The sequence below is a fragment of the Phycodurus eques genome, chromosome 10 (assembly GCF_024500275.1).
Source record: "Phycodurus eques isolate BA_2022a chromosome 10, UOR_Pequ_1.1, whole genome shotgun sequence".
NCBI lineage: Eukaryota > Metazoa > Chordata > Actinopteri > Syngnathiformes > Syngnathidae > Phycodurus > Phycodurus eques.
In genome coordinates, this window is record NC_084534.1 from 21,392,583 (window position 1) to 21,420,057 (window position 27,475).

Consider the following 27,475-nt stretch of genomic DNA (forward strand, 5'->3'; position numbering starts at 1 on the left):
GTGCTGTTTTGTTTCTGAAGTTCTTTTGGACAGTTTTGAATATTTTATATGGTTTTCCAGCACAATCTTGGTTTATTCCTCACACTTAACAAAAATACGGAGTGTGTTGTTTCAAGCGGCCGCTGCAAAGATTTTGTAGCTTTGTTGGGTTTGCATGACATGGTCAACTTTGTTGCATGTTGTCACTCAGTGTTGCCAAGCTTCTCGATCGTGTCAGTGTGGTTAGCTGAGGCCGCGAGCGTGGTCGGCCTTTACCGCAGCGGTTTTGTGTAGGCTGGCGTCGTGTATAACCTGTGTTGACGTGGCTGTTCCCGTCACGTGTACTGTAAAGAGTTATGTGGCTTTGTTTGTATTTGTGTGCTTATTAATATACAAACACAGCCCAGTGTTCATACTATGTGTGTTTAAAGTTACTGGGAGTCTAATATGGACGTTGAGCTAATTTATTGCTCCGTTCAAGTGATCGAGCCATCAACACTAATGATGCCCTTGTGTTATTTGCTCTGCAACTTTCTTTCAGACAGACAGATAGATGAGAAGAACTCAAGGGGACTAGATAATATACATACAGTAGTTTGTTTTGGCATCACACAGTTAACTGAGTCCATCTGTGTGTCTGTGTGTGTGTTTTTTTTGTGGAATGCAGAAGGCCCACGAAGTGGAGCATCAGTCTGGCTCTAGAGGGAACCCGGAGTACGTGGACCGAGTGAAGCTGCTGGAGAAGGAGGTGGGCTACTACAAGGACGAGGCCAGCAAGGCTCAGAATGAGGTGGAGAGGCTCCTGGACATCCTGCGGGAGGTGGAGACTGAGAAGAACGACAAAGATAAGAAGATCGCAGAGTTGGAAAGGTAACATACGGCCATACATGTTCCTTGTGTATTGCCTGCTAATGACATAGACACAAAATAATAATAGCACACACAAGTTTTGGCAGGAGGAGGACTAAAACATGTTTGATGTTTACTCATTTTTCGCTCCACTTAGACTCTAGAGCAGGGGTGTCAAACTAATTTTTGTCGCAGGCCACATTGTAGTTACGGTTTCCCTCAGAGGGCCGTTATGACTGTGAAACCACAAAAGAATGTAATCGCCTCATCATATTTACGCATGAAATGTATGAACTAGTTTTGGAATCAGAAATCAAGGGTAATGGGTTTTTCAACTATTATTAATCTTTGGTAACACAAGAATGCTTACAATATCTCAACGTTATCATTTATGATATATGACAATTTGAAATTTTGGTACAGATTTTAAAAAGACTCATGGAAGTTGACGCACATGATTTTGGCTTTGCAGGCCACATAATTTTATGTGGTGGGCCGGACCTGGCCCCCGGGCCTTGAGTTTGACACCTGTGCTCTAGCGTAATAACACATAATTCTACACTGGTCAAATTTATTGTGTAAGATTTTTTTTTCTGCCATCTCTTAGAGCAATTTTGACATGCTTTAATCCAACTATCACATTGGCTTTGCTCAATCTGGTCAACGTTTTGAATTATGTCTTTTTTTTTTTTACATTTTTGCTTACATGTACATGTATTTTATATCAGGGGTTATCAACGTGAGGGGTGAGTCCTTAATTGTAAGAAATGAAATGTCTATTGTCTATGAATTAAATACATCCAATATTAAATGTCTAATACTCAATTTACAGTAAACGACGTTTGTGACATTTGATAAATAAATTGTTAGAAAATGATTTTTTTTCTCTTAAAAGCGGATCTCAGATGAGAAATATTAACAAAGAAACAACCAATAATGTCACAAAAATGTAATTGATTTGGTAAGAAAATAAATGTTCTTTCACAATCAACTTAGCATTCAACCTTGACCTGAAAAAGACAAAATGGATGTCATTTTCGGATTCAGCAATGCACAATTGTCTTAAATCAGTTGATAAAACATAGACAATTTACACACAAAAAATAAAATTGTAACATATTGTAACTTCACGTTTGGAAATTAGGCTTTAGGAGCCTAATTTAAATTAGGAGCAAATGCACAATGCAGTGAGATCCAACACAAGAACCTTATCAATTATGCATTTTTTGTTTTACTTATAAAAGCATTAATTTTACAAAATACAGTATAAACACTGTATATTATTGTGGTTGCATTTTGCAATGGTGTACAAATGCACTTCATCATACCGAAAGGTGCCAATTTTTATGTATCACAAATATTGTGCTCTCATGTAGCTCAATACAGAAAAAACATCTGCCATTATCAAATATCAAGTAATTCGAAACAGTGCGTTGTTTTCTTTGGGAAGGCCCATTTTTTGATACTGCTCTTTTAATATCTTGTGGGTGTATTGTTCCAACTTGATCTTTTGGCGGTTCAATTGCAGTCAATGTCTGTGAAGTTCTGCGTGCTGCATATTTAATCCATTTGCCTTAAAGACTACAGTATGTGCCACATTATTTGACATGGTTGCATGTTCCAGAGTGGATCTAATAATGATTTACTGTACAGTAATACACTTGATCTGTGGCGATTGTGGTCCATAATAATTAGAAGCAGCAAAGAGTTCTACGTATTATCTCTATTGGTGTTGTGCATCTAGACTTGTTGATGAGAGCAGACTGATTTATTTGACAGCAACTTCCTGTTGAAAGTCCACTTAATCAGTTGTTGTATTAATTTGTTAGAGCCATTTGATTAATTGAATGTTCTTCTTTGCCACCTTTACCCACCTTTCTGCTCTGCTCCCTCTCCCTTTCTTGAACCTCCTTCCACTATTGATCACCTACATCTTTCTTACCCTTTTCCACTATACAATAATTGTTCATTTCTAATTCCGTCTCCCTCGCAACTTCGTGTGGCGTTGCCACAAATCCTCCGCTCCCAAACCCCAATCAGTCCCCCTCACACTGCCCCTCGCCCCATCCCTCGTACTGGTGGCAGAGCCCCAACTGACCCGCTCCCCTCGATGTCCGCTGCCCCCCAGCAGATAGGGGGCATGGTGTGGGACTTCCTAGGAAAGTGAGTGCTCTGCCCTGGCGCTCGAGCTCGGCGCTGCGGTCTATGGAACGAGTCACGGATGCTTGCGTCAGAGTGATGCTCGTGGTCACGTGACACAAACATCCCTGCATTATTGTTTGCTTTGACTTTTGTTTTTTTCTACAGTATGCTTGCACTTGTATTGAGTTTTAATTGCTTTAGATTACTAATAATTTGATTACTAATTTATTAGTTTCCCATCTAATCCATAGTCATACTCATAAATTGGCCAGTGTATATGTGCTGCGTGTTTATTTTGCTCTCTTTTTTTTTTGCATGTGGCATCTGCAAATCAGCAAAGAATTTTTGGGGAAGTCCACTGTGACCATTTAATCACTTATGAACTTTGTGATACATTAATATACACCATGTGTTCAAAAGTCTTGGGACACATCTGCAGTTAATTCATCAGTTCACCCGTCAGTTGCCCTTTAATCTTACTTCTTCATTTTACCAAGACATTTTGGACAGTGCAAAGGCCCAAAGAGGCACAGCTGGATAAGATTGGTGTGAAAGGGCTTCACCTTTAACTCCATCCAGGTCCAACATCAGTGACCAAGTATTTCAGAAAAGAGTGGAAACTGTTCTAGCTGTAAATTAGAAATGGGCTTTGTCCCCCGACAAAGCCCAATTACAGCAGGTGTAATGGCCAGATGTCCCAATACCTTTATCCATATAGTGTCGTTAATGTCCAGACTGGCATCTACATCTATATTTAGGATAGATGGAGGGATATGATGTAGTAGCACAATACAACAAATCACATCACGTTCAGTACAATAATATTACCTCTTGGTAAAAAGTCAAATGTTCTTTTATATTATCCAACCCACCAGACCCTAGTTTACATATTGTTTCGGAGTGGTCTGGCTGTGTGTACATCTTGGCGTGATTTCATTTGTATTTTTTTTCTTCAAATTTTCCTGCTAGTACTTTCAAGCATTTTAGCAGATGGGCTGTTTTTCCAATGTTTTGTGCTAATGGGCTGTATTTTCGTGATCGGCGTAAACGCCGAAACAGTCAGTGTAAATCTGCGCGCAGGCGACTTTTGATAATTTTAATTTTGGTAATTTTACAGATGAGCTCGAGCCGGCATATTTAAAAGAGGGAGGTTTGCCCCTCCGTGGGCCTGATCACAGCCAATTGGAATCATGTCCAATCAAAGTGGCTTCACTCATTCCCTTTATATGTGGCGCACTCACAGTCGACGATGACCCACGCCTATAGCAATGCTGGCCAGTGAGATGATTTCCAAAATATAATAGTAATAATAATAATAATAGTGTTCAATAAATTGGTTTCTACAATGATTCAGAGGGTTTGATGCCGACTGTTCACATATTGATGAATGGAATACTTCTGACATCACCACATAATTGCGCCCCGCCGTAGATGCGCCATCAACAAAAATAGAGCCCAATATGTTTTACATAAAAGCACACACTCACATGTTTTGTGTGTGTTTGGTATTGGCTATTGTTATGCCTCCTCCCACCGTGTGCACGCTCCCCCTTTTAATTTCCGGCCAGCCATCAGTTCACCTCACACCAAACAACCCCCCCCACACACACACACACACAAAAACATCACGCACTCTCTTCTCCAAATGCTGCCCACCGCCCCACTCCCCCACACCCTGCCTAACTTGCCCCAACAGATACTAAGGGAAATGTGCTGCCCGGTGGCCTGCATGCAAAGGGGGCTGCTGTGCACAAGCTCCACGTGCTCATGAGTGGGGGGCTTTTGTAGGTATGGTCCAGATTCAACTCCTGGTCCCTCAAAAATCACCTGTGTCCAACCAAACCTGCATCCCTAACTGGTTCTCTCCCCAGCTCTCTCCAGTCTGTTGAATTCCGTTCCTCTGCACCCAAACTCCCTTCCTTATTTCACCGGGCTGATCTTTGCTGTCTGACTGCATGTCTGCTCCCCTGTAGGCTTGGCAGCAGATGCACACGGTTCCGAGTTTTCAAGTGAAAGTGCATCATGCAAATACGACGCTCTCACAGACATCGCGTCGTTCCCCCATGTTGTTTGACAATGAACTTAAGCACATTTTCTACCAAGCAGTACAGCTTAGTGCACACTTTTTTGTTTTCATTGTGGAAACTTGGGAAATGTACTCCACTGTCACGGTGCCACGTAAGGGCGGAGCTTGATTCACTGCTGTCCATTGATTGGTCAGTAGTGAGTCAGATCCAGGTGCAACACGAAAATTTTGCGGAGGAATTTCAGAAATACAGTTATGCCTAAAGATATGACGTTTTATAGTTTTTATTGAGATGCGAGAATGAAACAGTTTGTGAATCATGATTTAAAATCCGATTCATTGTGCTGAGCCCTCTGGTGTGCCTGCCTTGGTCACTGGGAGGCAGTATAATACCACAGTCATGCACACACAAATTAAGTTTAGTACTTCTTATTCTATTGTGATTTTGTAAGATACTGTAACATTAGTCATTTTTTGTAGAGGATAAAGAATAAATGCTTGTGAGTATTGTTCTATTATCTGTCTAAATGTGTTGCTTCACCGTTTGTTTTCAAATATACGTCTAAAATTGTGACTATTAAGGCTTACCCTTAGAATGTCAATGGCGTTTTGCATTGTTTGTTAGCAATAAGCTAACCGGCCTTTCCTAGGACAAAACTACAGGGGGATTGAAAAGTAGCTCCCTCTTTTTAAGTACTTGTAATTTATTTCTGAACAATAATTCTTACAAGAAATGAACATGAGAAGAAAGTGTATCGCATGGCGTTTTATTTAAAATTCGATATGGTGCGCCAGCCACCAGTTTCTCAAGCCGTCTGGGAACCGCATTAACTGATTTCACAAGGAACTTTCATATTCGCCCTTCAAGTTCTTCCAAAGTCATTGGTTTGGTAGAATAGACTTGCTCCTTTAACCAACCCCACAGGAAAAAGTCGCAGGGTGTTAAGTCAGGACTTCTGGCTGGCCACTAATACAAAAAGAAATTTAGGAAAATATTACAACATATGAATAAATTATAAGTATTTACTTTAGTAGTTACTTTTCAATCCCCCTGTATGTAGTTGATTAAAATACACAACGTGTAATTCTTTATGTTCCATGTTTAATTTGACAGTAAACTTCAGCTGGGAGTGGTATGAAACATCTTGCAGCCTTTTTTTGATCAATTATTCAGAAATTGCCAAACTGCCCTATTTCAAGTTTGCGCTCGCAAATCAAAGCCAAAAAAAAACAAAAAAACGGCCAAATGTCAGGGCGTATCTCCAAAAAACTCATATTCCAAGGCACCACTGCATTATATTTGAAGTAGAATGAACAGTAATTAACTGTGATTGAAGTAACTGGTAATAAAATTCCATCATATGCAAACATTCAGTTTTGTCGTGAGCAAACATGCATACAAACGAATGCGCTGATATTATTAACATACAACATGACGCACGGCACACACATAGCACAGTCAGTCACCGCCGTACGTACTGTTTTTCATTTAGTTGTTTTATGATAATTGCTTCGAAGTGTTTTTCATACAAATACTTAACATAATGATGTCTTCACTAGTGTGTTAACGTACTGTAGGTTAGTGACTATATTTCTCATTCTAGTGGCGTGTTCCAATTTACAAAACGAATTTGGGGGACATTGTAGGAAAAATGACATTTGACATTTTTGACGATAATATTTTCCTACAATTACAGAGGGATGAAGACAAAAAACAACTCCAACTAAATTATATTCTTGTTTAAACAGTCACAGAACTTAAAATGCTGTCAATACACTGTTACTGCTGGGTGGAAACATGACTTGAGTATCTTCATTATGTTCTGGGTCTAATGTCCTGTCTTTCATTTTTTTCCGAATTTCATTTCCTGCCTCCAATGTTTTTTCCACTTGTCCTGTCGTGTCTTCTCTTCTACCATTTCCTCCCCCCGTCTGCAGTCTAGCTCCCAGGTAGGTAACAACCTTACGCCCCACTTCCACCTACCGGTAATTCCTGTTCTAACTCTAGTGTTCCAACTTGTAAGTCTCTTCCCATTGCTAACATGAAGCCATCAAGTCATGTGTGACATGTGCCTTCATGAATGTCACCATTCAAAAACTAATTTGATTCCAAATGTAACCAATCCTTCATGCCACTGCTTGGTTGTGTTTCATGGTTTTGCTCTCACATCTACTTACCTTTTATCTAACCCCTCAAGAATGTGTTTCTTGGAAGACAAATAGTTAAGTCATTAAAATAGTGCCAAGGAGCTGCTCTTAATCACGAGTGCTTTCACAGACAAGGAGGCAAAGACCCGACCAAGAAAGCCGCGAACATCAAACTGGGCCTCCAAGGGGACAAGAAAGGCTTGGGACAGGATGCCCGTAAGGAAAGCTCCTTGGAAGGCGGCCACCATTCCAAGGTGTGTTTCTACTCATCGTTCGCGCCCCTGCTATGTCACGGAATACTCGTACTTACTTAGAGTAATGTTTTCAGGGGTTCACTGAATGCAGAACGATAAACCACAATAATTACACTCACGCGGGAGCTGCTGTTAGCCACAGCTCTCACCCAGACACTTGCACGCAGAGTCGCCGACGACACATGTAAAACCACCAGACCACGCCGCCACTTAAAGACATTTATTTGAACAGGGTTCTTATGGAAAGTATGGAAAAGCATGGAATTTGATTTCATAAATTTCCAGGTATGGAAAATACAAACTATTGTATGGAAAAATATTCATGTTTCCAGGACTGTTACGACAAAACTGTTTCAAAACAGGGTTAGGCTTTCAAATTGGGATTTCAAGAGAGGATTTCAGAAGGTCAGGATGAAGTTGTTGGACGTCACTCATTCTGACGGTTGTACTTAGGGTTTCAAAATAGGGTTAGGGTTTTAAGGTAGGGTTTCAAATCAGGGTTAGGGTTTCCAAACAGGGTTAGGGTTTCAAAGACAGATTCAAAATAGTGTGAGCATTTTAAATTCGGGTTTAAAACAGGCTTAGGGTTTCAAAACAGGGTTAGCGTTTCAAAGTAGCGTGTAAAACAGGGGTAGCGTTTCAAAGTAGGGTTTATAAACATAGTTATGGTTTCAAATTAGGGTTTAAAACAGGGTTAGGGTTTCAAATTAGCATTTTAAAACAAGGTAAGGGTTTCAAATCAGGGTTTAAAACAGGATTAATGTTTCAAAACAGGGTTAGGGTTTAAAAACAGGGTGAGGGTTTCAAAATAACGTGTAAAACAGGGGTAGCGTTTCAAAGTAGGGTTTAAAAACAAAGTTAGGGTTTAAAACAGGGTTAGGGTTTCAAATTAGGGTTTAAAAACAGGGTGAGGGTTTCAAAATAACGTGTAAAACAGGGGTAGCGTTTCAAAGTAGGGTTTAAAAACAAAGTTAGGGTTTAAAACAGGGTTAGGGTTTCAAATTAGGGTTTTAAAACAAGGTAAGGGTTTCAAATCAAGGTTTAAAACAGACTTAGGGTTTCAAAACGAGGTTAGGGTTTCAAAGTAGGGTTTCAAAACAGGGTTAGGGTTTCAAAGTACGGTTTAAAAAAAAGTTAGGGTTTCAAAAGTATGGTTTCAAAACAAGGTTCGGCTTTCAAAGTAGGGTTTCAAAACAGGGTTCGGGTTTCAAAACCGGGCTAGAGTTTCAAATTAGAGTTTAAAATAAGATTAAGGTTTCAAAACAGGGTTAGGGTTTCAAAGTGAGATTTAAAAGGAAGTTAGGGTTTCAAATTAGGGTTTAAAACAGGTTTAGGATTTAAAAACAGGGTTAGGGTTTCTAAGTAACATGTAAAACGGGTAGCGCTTCATAGTAGGGTTTAAAATCAGAGTTAGGGTTTCAAAGTAGGGTTTAAAACAGGGTTATGGGTTCAAATTAGGGCTTTAAAACAGGGCTAGGGTTTCAAATTAGGGTTTAAAATGGGATTAAGGTTTCAAAACAGGGTTAGGGTTTCAAAACAGGGTTCGGGTTTCAAAATGGGGCTAGGCTTTCAAATTAGGGTTTAAAATAGGATTAAGGTTTCAAAACAGGGTTAGGTTTTCAAAGTAGGGTTTAAAACAGGGGTAGCGTTTCAAAGTATGGTTTCCAAAGAGGGTTTTGGTTTCAAAGTAGGGGTTCAAAACAGGGTTAGGGTTTCAAATTAGGATTTCAAAACAGGGTTAGGGTTTCAAAGTGAGATTTAAAATAGAGTTAGGGTTTCAAATTAGGGTTTAAAACACATTTAGGATTTAAAAATAGGGTTAGGGTTTCAAAGTAGCGTGTAAAACAGGGTTAGAGTTTCAAAGTAGGGTTTAAAAACAGAGTTAGGGTTTCAAATTAGGGTTTTAAAACAAAGTAAGGGTTTCAAAGCAGGTCTTAAAACAGAATTAGTGTTTCAAAGCAGGGTTAGGGTTTCAAAGTAGGGTTTAAAACAGGCAGAGTTTCAAAATAGGGTTTCAAAACAGGGTATTCGTTTCAAAGTAGGGTTTCGAAATTTGGTTAGGGTTCCAAGTAGGGCTTCAAAATAGCGTTGCGGTTTCAAAGTCGGGTTTTCAAACAGGGTTTTGGTTTCAAAGTAGGGTTTCAAAATAGGGTTGGGGTTTCAAAGTACGGTTTAAAAAAGAGTTAGGGTTTCAAAAGTACGGTTTCAAAACAAGGTTCGGGTTTCAAGGTACGGTTTAAAAAAGAGTTAGGGTTTCAAAAGTACGGTTTCAAAACAAGGTTCGGGTTTCAAAGTACGGTTTAAAAAAGAGTTAGGGTTTCAGAAGTACGGTTTCAAAACAAGGTTTGGGTTTCAAAGTAGGGTTTCAAAAGGATTTAAAATAGGGTTAGGGTTTTAAATTACCGTTTAAAACAGGATTAGGGTTTCAAAACAGGGTTAGGGTTTCAAATTAGGGTTTCAAAATATGGTTTCAAAATATGGTTTCAAAACAGGGTAAAAATTTCAAAGCAGGGCTTCAATACAGGGTTAGGGTTTCAAATTAGGGTTTCAAAATATGGTTTCAAAATATGGTTTCAAAACAGGGTAAAAATTTCAAAGCAGGGCTTCAATACAGGGTTAAGGTTTCAAAGTCGGGTTTCGAAACAGGATTTGGGTTTCAAAGCAGGGGTTCAAAAAAGGGTCAAGGTTTCCAAGTAGGGTTTAAAACAGGGGTAGGGTTTCAAATTAGGGTTTCAAAATCTATTTGCTGGTGTATTGATTTGTGTTTACATTCCCTTTCCAGTCAAATGCTCGGGTCGGTGCAAAGGTAAAGCAATTGTTTTATTAAAACTTTTATATTTTGACTACAAAAACGTATGCAATTATGAATCAATAATTTTGGTTGGCAAGTGACCATGGTATAAGCGGGTTAATGCCCTTCACTGTGTGCAATTATCAGGGATGAATGAACCGTCTTCCGCTGCGCATCGTTTCACGCCTCCACATCGGCCATTCATCCCTGATAATCGTACACCTCGTCGGGCATTAACCCCAGCGTATACGTGTCCCATCTTGTATGATCGTTGACATAACTCAGAAATGTTCTGACTGGCTCATAAATTCCAATTATAAAAACTTTGTCTTAGGATCCCAAATGGATAAAGAAAAGTAAATGCAGATGTTGTTTGAAATCATTTGACATCTCCTCCATGGGGGAAATTATTTGGTGACATAAGGGCATATAAAGAATCAGAATAATACACATCTATTTACTCAAATGTCACAAATTATCATAATTTCTTTTCGAGAAGTCTCGAATTTAGGGTCTGGAAAAAATGTTGAAATCTCAAATGTGTAGGAACACTGTATCTAACACAGACAGTACAATAGGAACAGTACTGTATTTTTTTAATATACATTTTATGCTGTTTTGTGTTCAAATATGTTGAACGTGTTTAAAAAGTGTGATTTAATAAGTTTGTTCAAAGCAAGGGTGGCCAAACTTTTCGAAACTGAGAGCTACGTCTTGGGTACTGAATAATGGGAAGGGCTACGGGTTCGATACACGCATTTGAAATGCTCAAATTACCTTGAATTATCATTTTAATGATTTCTCAGAATAGTCAGTTTGGAAACAGATATCAGCCATGAATACGCAACACAAACGAGAAACTGGTCTCAAGTGCCTTACCTGGTTAAGCAATGGAAATTATTATGGCAAATTCACACGTTCACTGTATTCACACTGACGTTCATGGTGAACTCATGGTGTCTGTCACTCAGCTGGAGGACTTGATGAACACACTTGAGAGGACGAGGCAAGAACTGGATTCCACCAAGCAGCGTCTCTCGTCCACGCAGCAGTCTCTGCAGGAGCGGGACAGCCACCTCACCAACATGAGGCAAGAACGCAGGAAGCAGCTGGAGGAGATTCTAGAGATGAAGTGAGCGTCATCACCTTGCACTTTTTTTTTTTTTTTTGGTGTCTGTTGGGGGATTTGTTTCTGAATTTGAACACAAATGATCTCCTCACGTTACTGTTCAGAACAACCAAAGGTGTTCACTGGATGCAGATCACGTTTGACAGAAAAACCTGACGGTAGAGGCGGGTTCGCTTATATCTTCACAGCGCTGCTGTGTCAGCATTCATTTCACCGGCACACAACTTTTCCAGAGAATATACCCAGTTGCCAGGCAACCAACCGAGGCGCCAGAAAGTCGCTACATAGGAGCAGATTAATTTGAATTCCATTATTTATTATTTAGAGCATTCATTTGAAATCCAGCAGCACAGTGCTCTAGTGGTTAGGACATCTGCCTCACAGTCCCTAGGTTCTGGGTTTGTCTGCATTTGTATGCTCCCAATTTACTGGGTGGGTTTTCTCCAGGTACTCCAGCTTCCTCCCACATTTCAAAAACACGTTAGGCCCGCCGCACAATTAGCGAAACCGCCGAACATGACTGATCTGGAAAATCGCCAACAACAATCGACGACCCACACACACACGCACCTGGCGCACATGTACCAACTCAATGGAAAGAGTACGACCCCTAGTGTTCTTTTCAGAAAACAACATTTTGATGCGCCACATAGTATAATTTTATTGAACCACAAAAATCATAGCACGATTGTCAAGAAAGAAAGAAGTGGCCACTGTAGCTATATTATAATAATACAAAGAGAAAAAATATTGGGCATTTGGATATTTCAGTCTGGGGACTAATGTCAGATGGGATCGGCTCCAGCTCACCCATAACCCTAATGACGACAAGCGATATAGAAAAGGGCTGGATACATACATCAAAATATATGGTCATTTTTTTTATCACAGTGTCATCTGATGGATCTGGTTGTGTACTTCCATTTGACCATAAAGGCAAACCCCATTCCCGTCAGATGATGATTTGATCCTATCATATTATTATTTACTCCTTCCAGACAGCAAGCTCTGCTGGCCGCGATTAGTGAGAAAGATGCTAATATCGCACTGCTGGAACTGTCTGCTTCCAATAAAAAGAAGACCCAAGAGGAGGTCATGTCATTGAAGAGGGAGCGGGACAAACTGATGCACCAACTTAAGCAGCACGTTCGTACTACAGCACACCACTTGGATGATTAATCCAATACATGATCCTGAATGATAATTCTGCTTTTGTGACTTTTCTTCTTGTCCCGTAGACTCAAAGCAGAATGAAGCTGATTGCTGACAACTTTGAAGATGAACAATATCATCCACATGTTCCACACCACCCTCAGCCTCAGGCCCCGCACCCTCAGCAACAACCTCAGACCCAGTACGCCCACCCTCCCCACGCCCAGCAGGTCCCGTATGCGCACACCCCTCACATGCAGCACCCACAGGCCACCCCGCAGCACCCTCACCCCCAGCAAACGCAGCTCCAGTACCCTCACGCTCAACATCCGCAGCACCCACAGCAGCACTCGCAACACCCTCAACCGCCCACCCAGCACTCTCCGCACCCGCGCCCCCCACAGCCCCAACACCAGCACCAACAGCACCTCCAGCATCCCCCGCAGCATCCACACGGACATTCCCCACCGCAGCACCCGCATCCCCAGCATCCGCAGCACCCGCACGGCACTCTCCAACAGGGGCCTCACCCTCAGCACCCACATCCCCAGCACCCCCAGCACCCTCAGCACCCTCAGCACCCTCAGCATCCTCAGCACCCTCAGCATCCCCAGCCCCAACACCACGGGCAGCATCCACGCCATCCGTCGCCTCATCATCGTGGCGCGCCGGGCCGAGGTCCCCCACATGCTGGTCATCGCCCTTCCCCGGACCAGGTTAGAAGTCCACCCATCCATCCGTTTTCCATACTGCTTATCCTTACTAGGGTCACGGGTGTGCTGGCGCCTATCTCAGCTGATTACAGGCGGAGGCGGGCTACACCCTGAACTGGCCACCAGCCAGTCAGAAGGCACATATAAACAAACAACCATTCGTGCACACATTCACACCTACGGGCAATTTAGAGTCTTCAATGAACCGACCCTGCATGTTTTTGGGATGTAGGAGGAAACCGGTGTACCCGGGGAAAACCCACGGCGGCATGGGGAGAACATGCAAACTCCACACAAGCAAGGTCAGGTTTGAACCCCGGCCCTCAGAACTGTGAGGCGAATGTGCTAACCAGTTGCACACCGTGCAGCAGGTTCGAAGTCTCCCATGTTATTTGGGTTCTTAGGTGTCCGAGTGTGTTAGCAACAACATTAATTATTTGCGGGGGATATGATAGCCACAAATAGAGAAAAAACACAATCGATATTAATAATAATGTTGACAATTACCTATATTAATAGTTTAAACCATAACTATAGCGCAAACTACGATCCCAAAACACAAAGATTGTTTCAAACTCATCTTAAACCAATGTCCTTAAAAATAAATTGCTGACAAGATGCTGATTTGATTTTGAAAAAATGCACCAGAAGTTCGTGTGTACATCCAGATATGGTGAACACTCTCCATTACTTCCACTAACAACCCAGGCTAAAATTAGCTCCTCCCCAACATACAAAGATGTCACCTCGACATACAGTACTTCCTTGACACCAATTACTATTTATACCAAGCTTTGGCGGCATCTTGCGTCATCTTAAACCACACAAAAACTACGAGTACTTTTTCAGCGAACATGTGGGAATAGTTCCAAAACAACATGAATAGTGAACTGCAAATTAGTGGGGGATTACTGAACTGTATATCAAATATTCTGGCTTTACAAAAGATAATAAAGCTCATGTTTAGTCCCTGTCTAGAACCCCTCCCCCCCTCCCCCTCTCCCTTGAGGCGTGGTTAGAGTGCATTCAAAAGGCCAGCGACTGAGATCAGAGAGAACGGCTCGAATTCTGAAGCTGCATTTTATTTACTTGCTGATTTTCTTTTTTTTAATTCATTATTCAAATTTGTTATGTCAAATTTAGACATTACATTACATACATGTATTTTCACTTTACAGGGACTTTAATCCAGCACACTCCACTAATAGTTTGCCAATTTCATGACAAAATAGTTTGAACATATTTAGTTTGCTCAAAATGAATGCAGTATTATTTGTTACTTCATGGCATGCCAGAGCGATAATAATATTTCTTCTTATTTATCCTTTTTCCTAATGCATGCCATCTACGCCTCCGACATCAGGATGACGAGGAGGGCATATGGGCATAATCGTTGCTCTGACAACCAAAGTACAAAAGTTCTTTTGAGGGGTGAGATAATTTTTTGGATAGTCCCTCTCTGTTTTCCGCTGTTATGTTGTTGACCAAGTAAATTGTTTGTTGTTCAGATGACTCAGCCACTACTGAGGGAGAGCAGCCAGACGATGATGTTGAAATACAAAGAAATGTATTACCTTCACTCGGCAAGGAGACCTTTGTTTTTTGTTTTTTATTTTGTTCTTTTTTTTTTTTTTTTTTGGAGGAAGTCAGGCAAGTCAGGTGTCGGGAGACTGACAGCAGAAAGGGTAAGTTCAAACAATAAATGAGGCTGTTCATGTTTTTTTGGGTTTCAGGTACATTTGCATGATGAAGGGGCCGAGAGTTCATATTAAGTAAGCAAATTTTGAAATAAAATGAGATGAGATCCTCTTTAATTCAGTGTATACGTTTTGTGACATTTTAATTACAAAAAAAAAAGTGATTGTAATAATAATGTGTTCAATGAATTGATTTCTACAATGACTAGCTCATTAAGTACTGTACGACAATGCCCATTGTGTGACTTCCATGCTCTTCTTTAGGTGACCTTGGAGCAGACCTTCTCAGCCTCCTGTACAAGAACAGAAATAGTGTACATTATAGGCATGGAGTGGATAACAAAAAAAAAAAAAAAAGACCCAACGCATCCTGCCTACACTTCCTCACACATTTTTTTCACTGCACATGCCAGCTGCTGAACACTAGTCCTCCTCAGGAGATCGCATGTCCTGTTCTCCACCTGGTCAAAGCGCCGTATTCTTCCTTCCTGGCTTCCTCCTCGGGATTGCTTCAAGGTCGTGACCGCCTTTGCTGTCTGCTTCCCCCCAAAGCCTGACGGACTCCTTTGGATCTGGCTGCCTCCACCATGTCTTCATCTTCACTGCCCTGTTGACCCCCCACGCCGACATTCCAATCCAGGTCATTGCGACTGTGAGCCCTAAATATCTGAACTAACACACACAAAAGGACCTCTTTTGTACCTTTTTACTCATGTCAGCTTCTTAGAGGAGCTCGTGTCCAACGTGTGCTGTCCCAAATGTGAGAATAGAGAGAGCATGTCACCGATGAAGACTTCAATGCTTTTTGTTGTTCTGTGGCCATTTTGGAAGAGGTGCCTTGAAACGAACATGAGGGCCCTCCAGCTTTTTTTGCTTGAGTTTGCCACCATCTTCATATTACCTCATTTCAATCCAACATAGTGAAGAAAAAAAAAAAAAATCAATCTATGCAGACGTCAGTGTTGCATGAAAGAATTTAATTCACGCTCTGTGTTCAAATTGTAATTACTCACCCAATCAGAGTAGCCAAAAAAAAAATATAAGAATAAAAGAATCTGACAGATTTCGGAAAGAGACTATGCACCCACACACCTCTTGTTGCAGGATGTTTTTTTTTGTTTAGTTTTAAACTCATGGTGCTCCTGCTGCAGGTGATATAAATGGTGTCAGTGGGTCAAGGGAGTCTATAGCGTCTACTGCAGCTGAGTAGGCTCCATAAAAATTAGCAGAAGACAATTTTGTACATACATTATGCCAATTGAAGAACCCCCAAAGAGTGTCAAGAATACTTTAAATCCAATAATTAGGAAGAGGTGTCCTGTACTTGGTGCTTTTTTTCTTGAAGTACCATGCATCCACCAATCCACCTGAACCTTCTGAATCCCTTCCACAAGTTGTCTGTGCCACATCCCCAAACGTAGTGACCTGTTTCAGTCCCTCTCAACAAGGTGGCCTCCTTTAAAAAATAAAAATAAAAATGTACACATATATTATAGATATGCATATATTATACATAGAGAGAAATATATCGAGTGTGTCTGTATGTGGTTATAAATTAGTTTCAAACTGACGAGATTTAAAAAAGAAAATGCTGTTTCTTTATTGGTTCTTTTTTTTTTAACTGAATGGTGGGGTTGTGAAGTATGTTAAGTGGTTTTTTTTTACATCTGGAGAAAAACTCTTAGAGACTAACATTCCCTGTCTGAAAATACAGACATACAGCGCAAAAAAGAAAGAAAGAAAGAATAACGCTCATCTAAATCTTTGTAGAAAATAAATTTACATTCCTTTTTCCTATATTACATTCCTTCCTCCATCTTAGTCCAGAGGTTTTCAAAGTGGCCGCTAAAGTTCTTCAGGGGATGCGCAGCAGCTTGAGAGAAATAAAGAAAAACAATATATTTTTAAACCTGCAAAGCTAACTTCAGCTAGAAGCAGAATTGATTTTTTTTTCTTTTTTTGCATCTACAGAGCGAGGAGATTGTGGGAAGCAATAAACTCAAAATTGGTTCCAGAAAATCACTTTGTTAATGATGGCAGTCTTGGCAAGATATTAAAATGACTTACAAACTGTACATAACGATGTTGAGATGCCAAAAACGTAGCACTGCATAGTGTGCAGTGATGAATTACTGGAATAATCTAAAAAACAAAGAATAATAATTCCCTGGTTTGAAATCTCAAAAGACCTTGCAATGAGGTTTTGACAGCGTTTTTAAAATAAGGGAGGTTCACTGTTCCACACTTTGAAAACCTCTGTCTCGGACCGTGCGTTCACACTTAGTTGGCCCGTTGTGACAAATCAGAGGAAGAAAAAAAAATACATAAATAAACTTTAGCAACTTCCATTAAAGCAATGATGTGTGCTGCCCGTTTAGAACTTGCACTTGTGAGTGAAGATATCACTATGAACACGTGCGGAGTGACTCTGTCAGGATCTTCATTTTCTTTTTCGTGACTTTTCTTGTGTTGTCGTCCTGTATACACAAGTGGTGATATATGACACGTTTCAGTTTAGTGGAAACTGAATTCGACTGTTACTAAACTCTTCCATTTCGCCCCGCCCCCTTTCCTCACATGATGTCTCCTCAGTATTGGCCAAGTGTTGGTTGGTGTATATATACGTAAATATATATAAATATCCATGTATTTTTCCAACCGTCCACAACTAAGGCATCATCTGCTTTCTACATGAAGCTTCAAGAATCTCCAGATTGTGTTTGTGTTTACAATTATCAGCAGTATGATCATGATAAGGTTTTGTTTTATAGTGTAAGACAATACAAACAGACAGAGGAGCAAAAATAATAATAATAATAAAAAAAAATAAAGAAAAATCCATCAATAAATGAGATCCTCTCACTTTACCATCAGGAGGGCTGAGTATGAAGCCTCCCTTTTCAGGTCCTTATCCACTGAATACTTGAAGTAGGGGCTTCTCCTACCATGAAATATATCATTTGCATTTCAAACGTGCCCATTTGTGCTGATTTATTATTATTATTTTATTGTATTTTTTGTTTACATTATGTGCTGTTCTCTGTGCAGCCAGATGCCTCCACAACGTGGTCAAACATTGACTAATGCTGTGTGCGTGATATTTCCGTGAGTTTTTAGGGGGAGGGGGGGGGGGGGGGGGGACTATACAGAGCTTAAAACACTTTCACTTTGTTTGTTTTTTTAACTGTACAAAAACCTTATATTGAACAAATCACTGTGATCAATGCCAGAAAAAAAATGGGTTTTTTTTATATTAGTTTTTGTATTAAGTTAGCTTTATTTTTTTTCTATCGTTTCCGCTTGTTGCAGATGCCCGTTGGAGACTGTACTATTTGTAAAAGTAAATTGTTCTGAGCTGTACAGTACTGACCTATAGGAGCAAGTTCAATGTGAGTGTCCAGCATGCTGAATGATTACTTGTGTGAACGTGGAGCATCATTCCTCACCCTTGCATCGTGGCGGTGTGATGTCAGTGTTTGAGAGTGATGTGCGTCTCATTTACTGTGACCCCACCCCAATCCACCCTTTAGTAAACAGCCTGTTCAGATTTGTGAGAGTGCAGCATGTGTTTTGGGGTTGCTGGTGTAAATGTTATTCAGAAAAACAGCGTGTGTGTGGGCATTTCTTATTTTAAGGCAATGAGCGTGTGTGTGTGTGTGTGTGTGTGTGTGTGTGTGTTAAAATACAAGAGGAAAAGTGATGTGAAACAATCTATTAAAGGATGAACCTATAAAAGAAAAACTGTGGGGGACGTTTTGCCAGAAGCATGGATCCTCTTAAATGTTTCCTGTTTTTAAAGCTAGGAGGCTGTCCTGTGTGCCCCAGTTTGCTATTGTGTGTGCTGTAACTGAATATTACTATTGAGTGTTGGCCAGCTTGTTTATATCCATCAAATAAAAGTGACTTTCTTTCTGTCAACAACCTCCGTTATCCATTAAGTCCGTATTATGAATCATTATTTTTATACCAAACTAGTCGCATGTACTGGTCTTGTATTGGATCTCATATTTGGACAGATCTAAATTCTACTATTTGCGCCATGCAATTAAAGAAAAAAAATAAATAAATTTTTAGCAACCACGTTATCTTGTTTTAATTACTATCTTGACAGTAAGCTAAAAAAATACCTTCATAACTTATGCTATTGGGCTAACAAAATGTACGACCCTCCATTGCTGTGATATAACGATAACTGCTGTTTTTGTTAATCCTACCAGATCATTTACCAATCCAACTATGACAATCCAGTAAATAAAGAACACCAGTAATATTGTTCAAATAAAAATAACATTTCAGTCATATTCTCATGACATTTCTTACCCTTTGTTATGTCTCTTCATTCCACAGTGGAACAAATGTTCAACATGATCTCTAAATTCCAGAATATTTACACTGTGCAGGTATTGTACCCTGGCTGCATGTTGCATGTTTAGTCTTTAATTTCCACCCATCCAAGATTCCCCATTTCCAGCCGGCCTTTGACTTTCCACCGTCTACCTTCCTGTTTCCTCCCCCGGCGAGCTCACACAACAGAGTTTTCATCTGAGAGGGAAGCTGGAACAAATGAAGGCCCTGAAACGGCTCTGGTAAGCTACCAGGAGGCTGCACCACGTCCTGATCAAATGTGACCAGCAGAAAACGTTCTCCAGTCCTCCCTTGCCGCTTGTCCACCAGGATGAGGCACAGGGAGGCCAAGAACACATCCGAGTACGGCGACTGAGGCACGTTCCCGTCTCCTCTCCCCGCCTGGAGAGCTTCCGGCTGCTGCCGGCTCCACTCGTGCGCCAGCCCCAAGGCTTTGCGAGTCAAGATGAGCACCGCGCGGCCTCCCAGGTTCTTCACGTGCAGCAGCTGGGAGTGAAGCCACGGCAGGGGCCCCAGGTTGCACTGCTCCATCCTGCTCCATTGGTCCACAGACACACTGAAGCCCTGGCTCTTCAGCAGGGAGCCCAGGCCACAAACTTCAGAAAAATCATCGTGAATATCTGGGGGACTCAGGAGCACCACGTGACCTTTCCTGCCAACTTAAAAAAGAGAGAAAATATCATTTGTGTGGATTTTTCCTTTTTGAAACATAAAAGCTTACTCTCTGCACATCCTCCACGGAAAGAGTGGCTCGCCCATTCTATGAAATCGGAACATGAATAATAATCAGGCATACTTGCAAGCTAAGTAGGAATTTTCAGTCACGTCAATGTTGCGAATAACTACTGTCTCCAAGTGCATAAGAGGGAAAAAAGAGCTCATGAGCGATTATATTGTATTATGAGTAGGGGTGGGCCTATCTGATTCATTAGCGCCTCTGTAATATACTAATCTACATTAATCACATTTTAATCGTACAACAATATTTCTCTTGAAAAGCAACATTTTTTAATTTAAATGAATTTACTGAATGACTGTATCAAATAATTTGACATAGACAGGAATATTGTTAACGCTGGACAAAATGCATTTAATTACATTTCGATACAAAACAGTAGAAAAACCAGTTGAAAATATACCCGGCCAAAATTAAACAGACCTAAAGTTAAATTGTCATTTTAAGACAGTTTTTTTTTTTCTTTTTAAGAATTGTATTGCCTTTAAATGGTTTCTGTTTCAGTTTCTCTGCCTATATGTAGCACATTTTCTTTATTATTTCTTCATCTTCTAATTCTAAAAGTGGTCTCCAGGCCAGAGCAACCACTTTGCAAGTGAATTTGCCTTCCATCAGTCCTAGCAACACTGTTTCAGCCAATTCCTCCATTTTGGTAGCCAAGCTCTGACGTGTGCGTCACTGTAATCGGTGTACTGGGAAATCATGCGTTGACAATGGTTCCGCGTTGTGTGGAAGACAAAATGTGATTAAAATGCGTTAATTAAAAAAAATTGTCGGAACTTGGGTGGCGCTTTGCGCCCTCTCGCCCTCTCTCTCCCCTCCCCTCTCTCTTTCCAGCACCTTCCTCTAGCCGCGCACCTGTCACCAATCAGCCTTCGTCACCACCTGCATATAAGCCTGCCTGATCCCGGAAATCTTTGCCATTCGTGACAAGGTTGAAGCCAAGATTGGACCCAGAAGCTCAGAACTGCAAAGCAGGGCGGCTAACCACTAGCTCACCATGCTCACTCATTCATGTAATAATTAACAAAATAATAATAAATGATCTTGTATAGCTTGAACATACTCTTGACAAAGTCGTGACGAAGACATGACATCAGTGCTGCCAAGGCGATCACCAGCAAAACAGCCACGGCAAGCAGATTCCAGCGCCACCTTGCGGCTGCAATGACAACAACCAAAACGAGAAACATCCCTCGGGTAAACTGCTTATTTCGCATTCCTGACATGACTTCTGCAAGCTTACTCTGATGAGAGCAGAAAGGCCCGAGGTGAAGGTCCCCGCCCCTTAAATTCACCTGTGCATAAACATATAGCAGTGGTTTAAAAGAAAAAAAAGTGCTTTTTGACTGACTTGAAAATCTTTGAGAATGTTCTTTACCATCACACACGGTGACAGCTGCAGATTAATGTCTTCAAAAACACCAATTTTGACCTGAAAAGAAACAAATGCTAGTGTAGTTAAGTGTGGCATGCAGCAAAGTTACCTCTGTATTTGCTGTTTTTCATTTGACAATTTTTTTTCAATTGTTTTTCATACAAACATTTACTATAATTATAACATTTTGAGCTGACAAACGATGCACAATTTAACCAGTTTGCACAGTTGCATCATTATGTTGTCAAGGAGCCACGCTCAGTTACGCCCTAATTACTGTTTATCTTTTTTTTCTTTTTTGTTTACTTCAGGGCATTAACGTGTTTTTCATACTAAGATTTACTGTAATTTGGCCTTAACTACTGCGTTAGCATAGGTTAGTGTTAAACTATGTCGCATTCAGACTTATGTACAAATTTGGGATATGTCAGTATTGTAGGAATGGAAATCCATAGCCAACCTAGTTGTCTTATCCTAGTTGTTTTTGCCTTTTTTTTTTTTTTTTTTTGCCCCTATATTCTGTCCCTTACATCCGCTTAATTTTTGTCCAGTTGAAAATGGTCCGTACTGAACTTATCTGCCTGCCTGCGTGACTCGTGCCATTAATTTCCTCGAGCTACACGCAAAGCACCCCATGCAAAACTGTATTGCTTGTTTTCATGAGTCAGCGTCAGCATGCATGTTCATTGGAAGCATTTCGAAAGTTTCTTGTGCTTATTGAGTGCAGCTGTTCAATACGTCACCAGGGGCCGAAGAAAGCTCCATGAACTTGCCCTTAGAATGGATAAAGAAGAAGGGAGGAGAAAAACTATAGAATTCAAGAAAAAAACGCATAGCAAAGTATTAAAATGGCAGATATTCCCTCCAAACAATTTGTCGTCCCCCTTCTCCCCTCTGAAGTGAGTGATGTTTAATTTTCATTTATCCATTTCATTAGTCATTTCAATTTATTTGACATTGTTTTCTGTTTGTCAAACTGTAGATATTGTCTATAAAATGTAGTTTTTGTTCATCTTTTCTGAGATCTGGAACAGATTAATTGGATGCACATTATTTCCTATGGGAAATGATGCTTCAGTTTTTGTATGATTTAGTTTTAATCAGACTTTTTGGAATGGATTAATTACAGAAAGTGAAGTTCAACTGTATATGCGGAAAAACAGGCAGGCAACCATTCACACTCAAATTCACACAACACAAAATCATTGGAGTATACAATAATAATGTAATATTGCTTTGTTTTTTGTTTTTCTTACCCATTGCACGTCACTGTTTTGCTCCCATGTCGTATTCCCCAGCTGCTGCCGGAAACCCTCAATTTCAGTGCAACGGTGACCCGAAGTCCACCGACAGGGCCACACCTCCCCCTCCAGCCTGCATGGGGCGGACAAGTTCCACAGCAGCATTTGACCCTTGTTGTTCATTCGACCGTGGCGCACAGAGGCAGTCAGGTTCTGCCATACGTTCTTCTGAAGGAAACCTGATGGCGATATGGCGTTAGAAACATTAGCACAGAGACAACAGTGGCCACACTTTTCCACGTTACCTGTTAAGTCTCATGATATTGCTTAACATTGTTGAATTCAGCTCAGTGCGCAGCGCATAAAACTACCATTTTTGTTTTGTTTTTTCTTTGGCTTTTGTGTGACTATTTTTTGTCTGATGATAACCATAGAACCACTGAGGTAGCATCGTCAGAAAAATTGGACTCGCTTCGTGGTGCTGTACAATATGGCTAAAGTGACAAGAAAATGGAAGAGAAGAATAGTGTGTACACCATGCAAACAAGTTGACGTGACTACCTTCCAAGCACAAGCTGTGATATTACCTCAAAATGTCATGTGTTAATGACGAGTACACGATTCGATTGGACGAAACGTCTACACAGAAATGTACTTCTTTTAAACCTTGCATGACATTAAGAAAGTGACAATCGTTGATTTTTCATTTCCTATGGGAAAATTGTTTTGAAATGCAAACAGATCAGAGGCTGGCTTGCGTCACCAAGTTGTGTTTAACTTGAGGTTGAATTACACGTTGAGTTGTTTGTTTCGATGTGCCCTGCGATTGGCTGGCGACCGGTTCAGTGTACCCCGCCTCCTGCCCAAAGATGCCTGGGATGGGCTCCAACACTTCCCGCGACCCTAGTGAGGATAAGCGGCACGTAAAATGGATGGCTGGATGGATGGATTCTCACATACCCATGTTTTTGAAGGGGCAGCTCTGAGAGCGTCTGGGCTTGTCATCATCCCAAACCTGCCAAAACGTTAGTTATATCACACATACTGTCATTTGGTACAGAATAATTCACCATGCATGTGCTTCCTGGGCATGTTTGAATTAGAAATACCTGGAGACACAAGCAGGGGGTCACGGAGTGCAGTGGGATGGTTTTACTCTCCCAACTCTAAAGGAACACACATCAGAAATCAACATTTTTAGTTGTGCTCAGTCATCCAACCATCCGTCCATCCATCCATCATCTTTCGCCTTTGGAATGAATGGAAAATGCCATTAATCCATTCCAGCCTCAATCCCAACTCCGCCCCAAAAATAATTTTTAAAAATATTATTTTTTTTAATAAGGAAAAAAGTGCTCTACAATTCATGCAGTCGTGTAGAGAGATGAAGAAGTGTTTCACTCAACTACTGTAAGTGATTCAATAGCCTGCAGTGACACTTGTTTTTTGCAGAGGATAAAGAATATATTTGGGTATCGTTATATTGTCTATCTACAACCCATTTGTGTTCAAATAGACAACCCATTTGTGTTCAAATAGACAAAAAATTGACGCATTATGTAATGCCACCACATACAGTAGATGCCATTCGTTAGCTCGTCTATGGCATTTCCCATTATGTGTTAGCATTAACAGAGCGGACTTTAAAGCAATTGTTATGTGGTTGTTTGAAATAGACTTTATATTTAAAGTCATACATAATATGTAAATATTTATATTTAGTTTGTATCTCAAGGTACCACTGTATTATTTATTTTTTTTTAAACTTCAGAATCCACAATGGAACATCGGTTAGCATGTGGGCCTAACAGTTCAGTGCTTCTGAGTTCGACTCTCAGCTCTGGCCTTCCCGTGTGGAGTTTGCATATTCTCCCCTTGCTTCAGAAGCATGCATGTTATGTTCACTGACAACTTTAAATTGGCCATAGGTTTGAATCTGAGTGAACGGCTGTTTGTCTATATGCGCCCTGCGATCGACTGCCGGCCGGTCCAGAGGCAGCCGGGATACGCTGCAGCTCTCCCACGACCCTAACGAGGGCAAGCTGCGTAGAAAATGGATGGAGGGATCAATTATGGCAATATGTCCAACACACACGCACTCTGTTGTGCAAGACAGACCTGGCATCTTCCATCTGCCTCATACTGGATGCATACTTTGTGCCTTCCAGCCAATTTCAGCTCCACTTGATTCATTTCTTGGTTAATTACACTGTTGACTGTGGGCACTGGAAGGAGGAGTTCATCGCTTGTTTCCCTTTTAATACAAACAATGTGCCAAGTAGCATTTCATACGGTGTGTGTGCTCACTCACTGTAACAGTCTTTGATGGATTTCTGCAGGTTTTGGGAGCACACTGCAGACAGACAAGAACAGTTGTTGTCATAAACCTGCAGCGACCATTAATAATAATAATTAAAAAATGCATTTCAAAGTGATACCTTCATTTAGAGAGGGAGCCACGACTTCAATTAGATGTAACGCTTTCGAAGGATAAATGTACACAATACTGCTGAAGGAAACCCCAGCTGGATTAGTAATCACCAAGGATACCTGCACAATCATAAATAATATATAAGGCAAATAAGATGACCACAAATCTGCATTTACTGGATAGAATCCTATTAAAAAGAAACAATCCACTCGTCATATTTTACCTTTGCCACTTTCTGCTTAAGTTCTGTAGGACAGACAGTGAAGTCCACCCTCTTGCATGCTGGAAAAGTCGGCGGTGTTTTGTAACATAACGTCACAGACGCTGCTGCACAGATCAAAACTTCAAATAACAACAAACAAATGTTCAAAGAAAAACAACAAAGGTTGTATAGTAATTATGAAAAAAAAAATCACAAAAATAAACAAGTGAATTAAACCAATTAATAACAAAATCTGTAATGTGTTTCATATAAAACAGCCTTGGCATAAACAAGAAAAATGACATCATGTTGTTGTCTAATATCAGTCAATACGCACTCAAATGAACACGCTTTTAAAGAAAAGTGTACAAAACAAATTTAATGTTAGGTTTATGTTTCTTTTTTTCAGGGTGACGAATGGCACGTGAGTAATGAAAAGGTATTTTGTGTTTTAGAATGCCCGAACGGTCGAACAAAACTCAATAAGACTAGAGGAAGGCAAACCATTGTGTCGTATCACAAGCGTGAACACTGGTAAGTTCTGTGAAATCAGTTTGAAAATCTATATCCATTTGTATATGTTGTTGGAATTTGGATCAATACATCTATTTTTCAAACATAAAGCCTCTTTAAGGACAAGCACTTACTCAGTTATTCATGATGTCAGCTTTTTGGGAACACTCTCTTACATGGAAATGCATGCAAAATTATTTTACAGTGGTGCCTTGATGGCAACTGAACCCCCCCCGGAGAAAACCTCCGTCCGCACCCACAACCTTGACAAATCATTTTTAGAAGGAAACCTCCATCGGCGTAGGAGAAGATGTTGAATCCCACCTGTCGAAATTGTTGCCCCCTCTCTGTCATTCTCCGTGTCGTGCCCTGAGCGGCTTTTGTCCACGTCTTCACCCACGTGGATGGAGAGTTCGGCGTCTACCAGCAGACACAGCGTGCACGGCGCGTTGTTCTCGCAGCACACCTCCACTTTCGCTGTCACCATCTGCACATCAGCACCGTCACTCTCCGAGATGCCGAGCGGCATCTCATCCGCCACGGTGCACTCAGAGAGACCCTAAAGGAATGTATTAGTTAAGACCGACTAAAAATAATGACATGGTGGAGCTTTGTGTTCAACTGAACAGGCCCAGATTTCACACTTAGTAACTCAATTTGTGAGTGAATTGAGTCGAGATCATTACTTCAGTATAGAGTGATTCCCCATTCACTGCGAAAGGTTGGGAAACACTGGAGTGTCGAGACAATACCAACTCTGATGGGTGACAGGAAATCAAAATGCAGCCCGTTTAAAGGTGCCTTACCTGCGAACATGTGACTTCTGAGACGTCATATCCCGCCCAACCGTAGGCCGATTTATGAAATGCTAGTAAAAAACAGCAAACAGGCCAACGAAAAAGAAACATTTTGCTTAAAGAGTAAACATGAAGAGTCTCCTAAGCATTTTTCTTCACGTGGTTGCGTTGGGTGTGTCACGTTGTTGAGAGAGGCCCGCATTGTTTTCCACCGCGTGACTTGAGGTTAGAAATTAACAGCAAGATGGTGCAGAGTCAAACAAAAATCTCGACTTGCTTGGTTTCACTTCAATCTGGGGAAAAGTGTCACAAAAAAATGGCAGGTAAGGAGTTTGGTGTGTATTGTGTGATTTAGTTTCAAACAATGAAGAAGAATAGACATCTCGAACAACAAGTTGTTGAAGCTCCAGCAGTTCACAAATCTCTTAAATCATCGTTTAAGCGTAAAACAGATGAGCGCACCGCATATTAGAATCGTTTATACAGTACTAAGCGAACATTTAAAAATACATAGAAAGGAAATCATGAATGGCCGACTTACTCTTTTGTAATCCATGTCAAATAATACACTCCGAGGAGCGGATTCAGCTACCTTCACTCTCGGCTAGTTGGGTGGATTAGTCATGGGAAAATAACACAAGAGTCATCACACCCTCTCTCTCTCTCTCTCTCTCTCTCTCTCTCTCTCTCTCTCTCTCTTTAAACAGTGTAAGCATGATGTGGTTCAAAGTCCACATTTATGAATCATAGCGCGCGACTCCACGTTTAACTAAGAGTCAACAGCACCCCACATACACTTGTCAGCAAGCTGATAGTCTCAATTAGGCAATGACGCTCAGGTACTGAAAAGTAGCTGACAAACTAGTTTGTCCTTTTTTCACTCTTTTTCAGAGGAAGACAAACCCTGAGGAAATATGACTCCAGACCGGTTG

The 27,475-nt window shown here is 40.8% G+C and overlaps 2 protein-coding genes and 1 long non-coding RNA gene across 8 annotated transcripts in view; 2 read left to right on the forward strand and 1 right to left on the reverse strand.

The window, feature by feature from the left end:
* erc2 (ELKS/RAB6-interacting/CAST family member 2) overlaps positions 1-14,777 on the forward strand; it is a 42,988-nt gene extending 28,211 nt beyond the window's left edge. For 3 of the 4 annotated variants that reach the window (XM_061688676.1, XM_061688678.1, XM_061688677.1), the window contains 8 exons: positions 647-849; positions 2,869-2,991; positions 7,275-7,398; positions 11,161-11,321; positions 12,317-12,464; positions 12,557-13,186; positions 14,547-14,614; positions 14,692-14,777. In XM_061688676.1, the coding sequence (XP_061544660.1) occupies positions 647-849; positions 2,869-2,991; positions 7,275-7,398; positions 11,161-11,321; positions 12,317-12,464; positions 12,557-13,186; positions 14,547-14,573 (1,416 nt within the window). In that variant the 3' untranslated portion in view covers positions 14,574-14,614; positions 14,692-14,777. The remainder of the gene's footprint in view (positions 1-646; positions 850-2,868; positions 2,992-7,274; positions 7,399-11,160; positions 11,322-12,316; positions 12,465-12,556; positions 13,187-14,546; positions 14,615-14,691) is intronic. The other variant, XM_061688679.1, reaches the window with a different exon arrangement.
* A 46-nt stretch (positions 14,778-14,823) lies between these two features.
* Positions 14,824-15,880, forward strand: LOC133408913 (uncharacterized). The gene is made up of 2 exons (XR_009769347.1): positions 14,824-14,868; positions 15,145-15,880. It is a non-coding gene; the product is annotated as an uncharacterized LOC133408913 (long non-coding RNA).
* Positions 15,881-16,456: 576 nt separating this feature from the next.
* il17rc (interleukin 17 receptor C) lies at positions 16,457-27,325 on the reverse strand. 3 transcript variants are annotated; one of them, XM_061688297.1, is made up of 14 exons: positions 27,085-27,325; positions 26,553-26,836; positions 26,071-26,305; positions 25,255-25,355; positions 25,039-25,150; positions 24,912-24,953; positions 24,719-24,825; positions 23,710-23,766; positions 23,561-23,615; positions 22,616-22,839; positions 21,363-21,416; positions 21,228-21,279; positions 21,048-21,143; positions 16,457-19,904 (listed from the first exon to the last, which is right to left on the reverse strand). In XM_061688297.1, exons 2-14 carry the CDS (start codon positions 26,652-26,654, stop codon positions 19,252-19,254), a joined length of 1,890 nt encoding a protein of 629 aa, XP_061544281.1. In that variant the 5' UTR covers positions 26,655-26,836; positions 27,085-27,325; the 3' UTR covers positions 16,457-19,251. The 3 variants fall into 3 exon arrangements, with proteins under 3 accessions (XP_061544281.1, XP_061544280.1, XP_061544279.1); XM_061688296.1 differs by having other exon boundaries at positions 25,255-25,358; XM_061688295.1 differs by having other exon boundaries at positions 25,255-25,373.
* Positions 27,326-27,475: the final 150 nt, after the last annotated feature.

Bases quoted from the DNA above. Each gene is read 5' to 3' on its own strand.
- il17rc (XM_061688295.1), bottom strand. From the start codon at position 26,654: ATGTTTCTTTTTCGTTGGCCTGTTTGCTGTTTTTTACTAGCATTTCAT. The intron at 25,374-26,070 runs GTGGGATTCAAC...TGTTATTTGAAG, and splicing joins GGGGGCAACAATTTCGACAG to TTTTGATCTGTGCAGCAGCG. The intron at 25,151-25,254 runs GTAAAATATGAC...ATGATTGTGCAG, and splicing joins TTAAGCAGAAAGTGGCAAAG to GTATCCTTGGTGATTACTAA.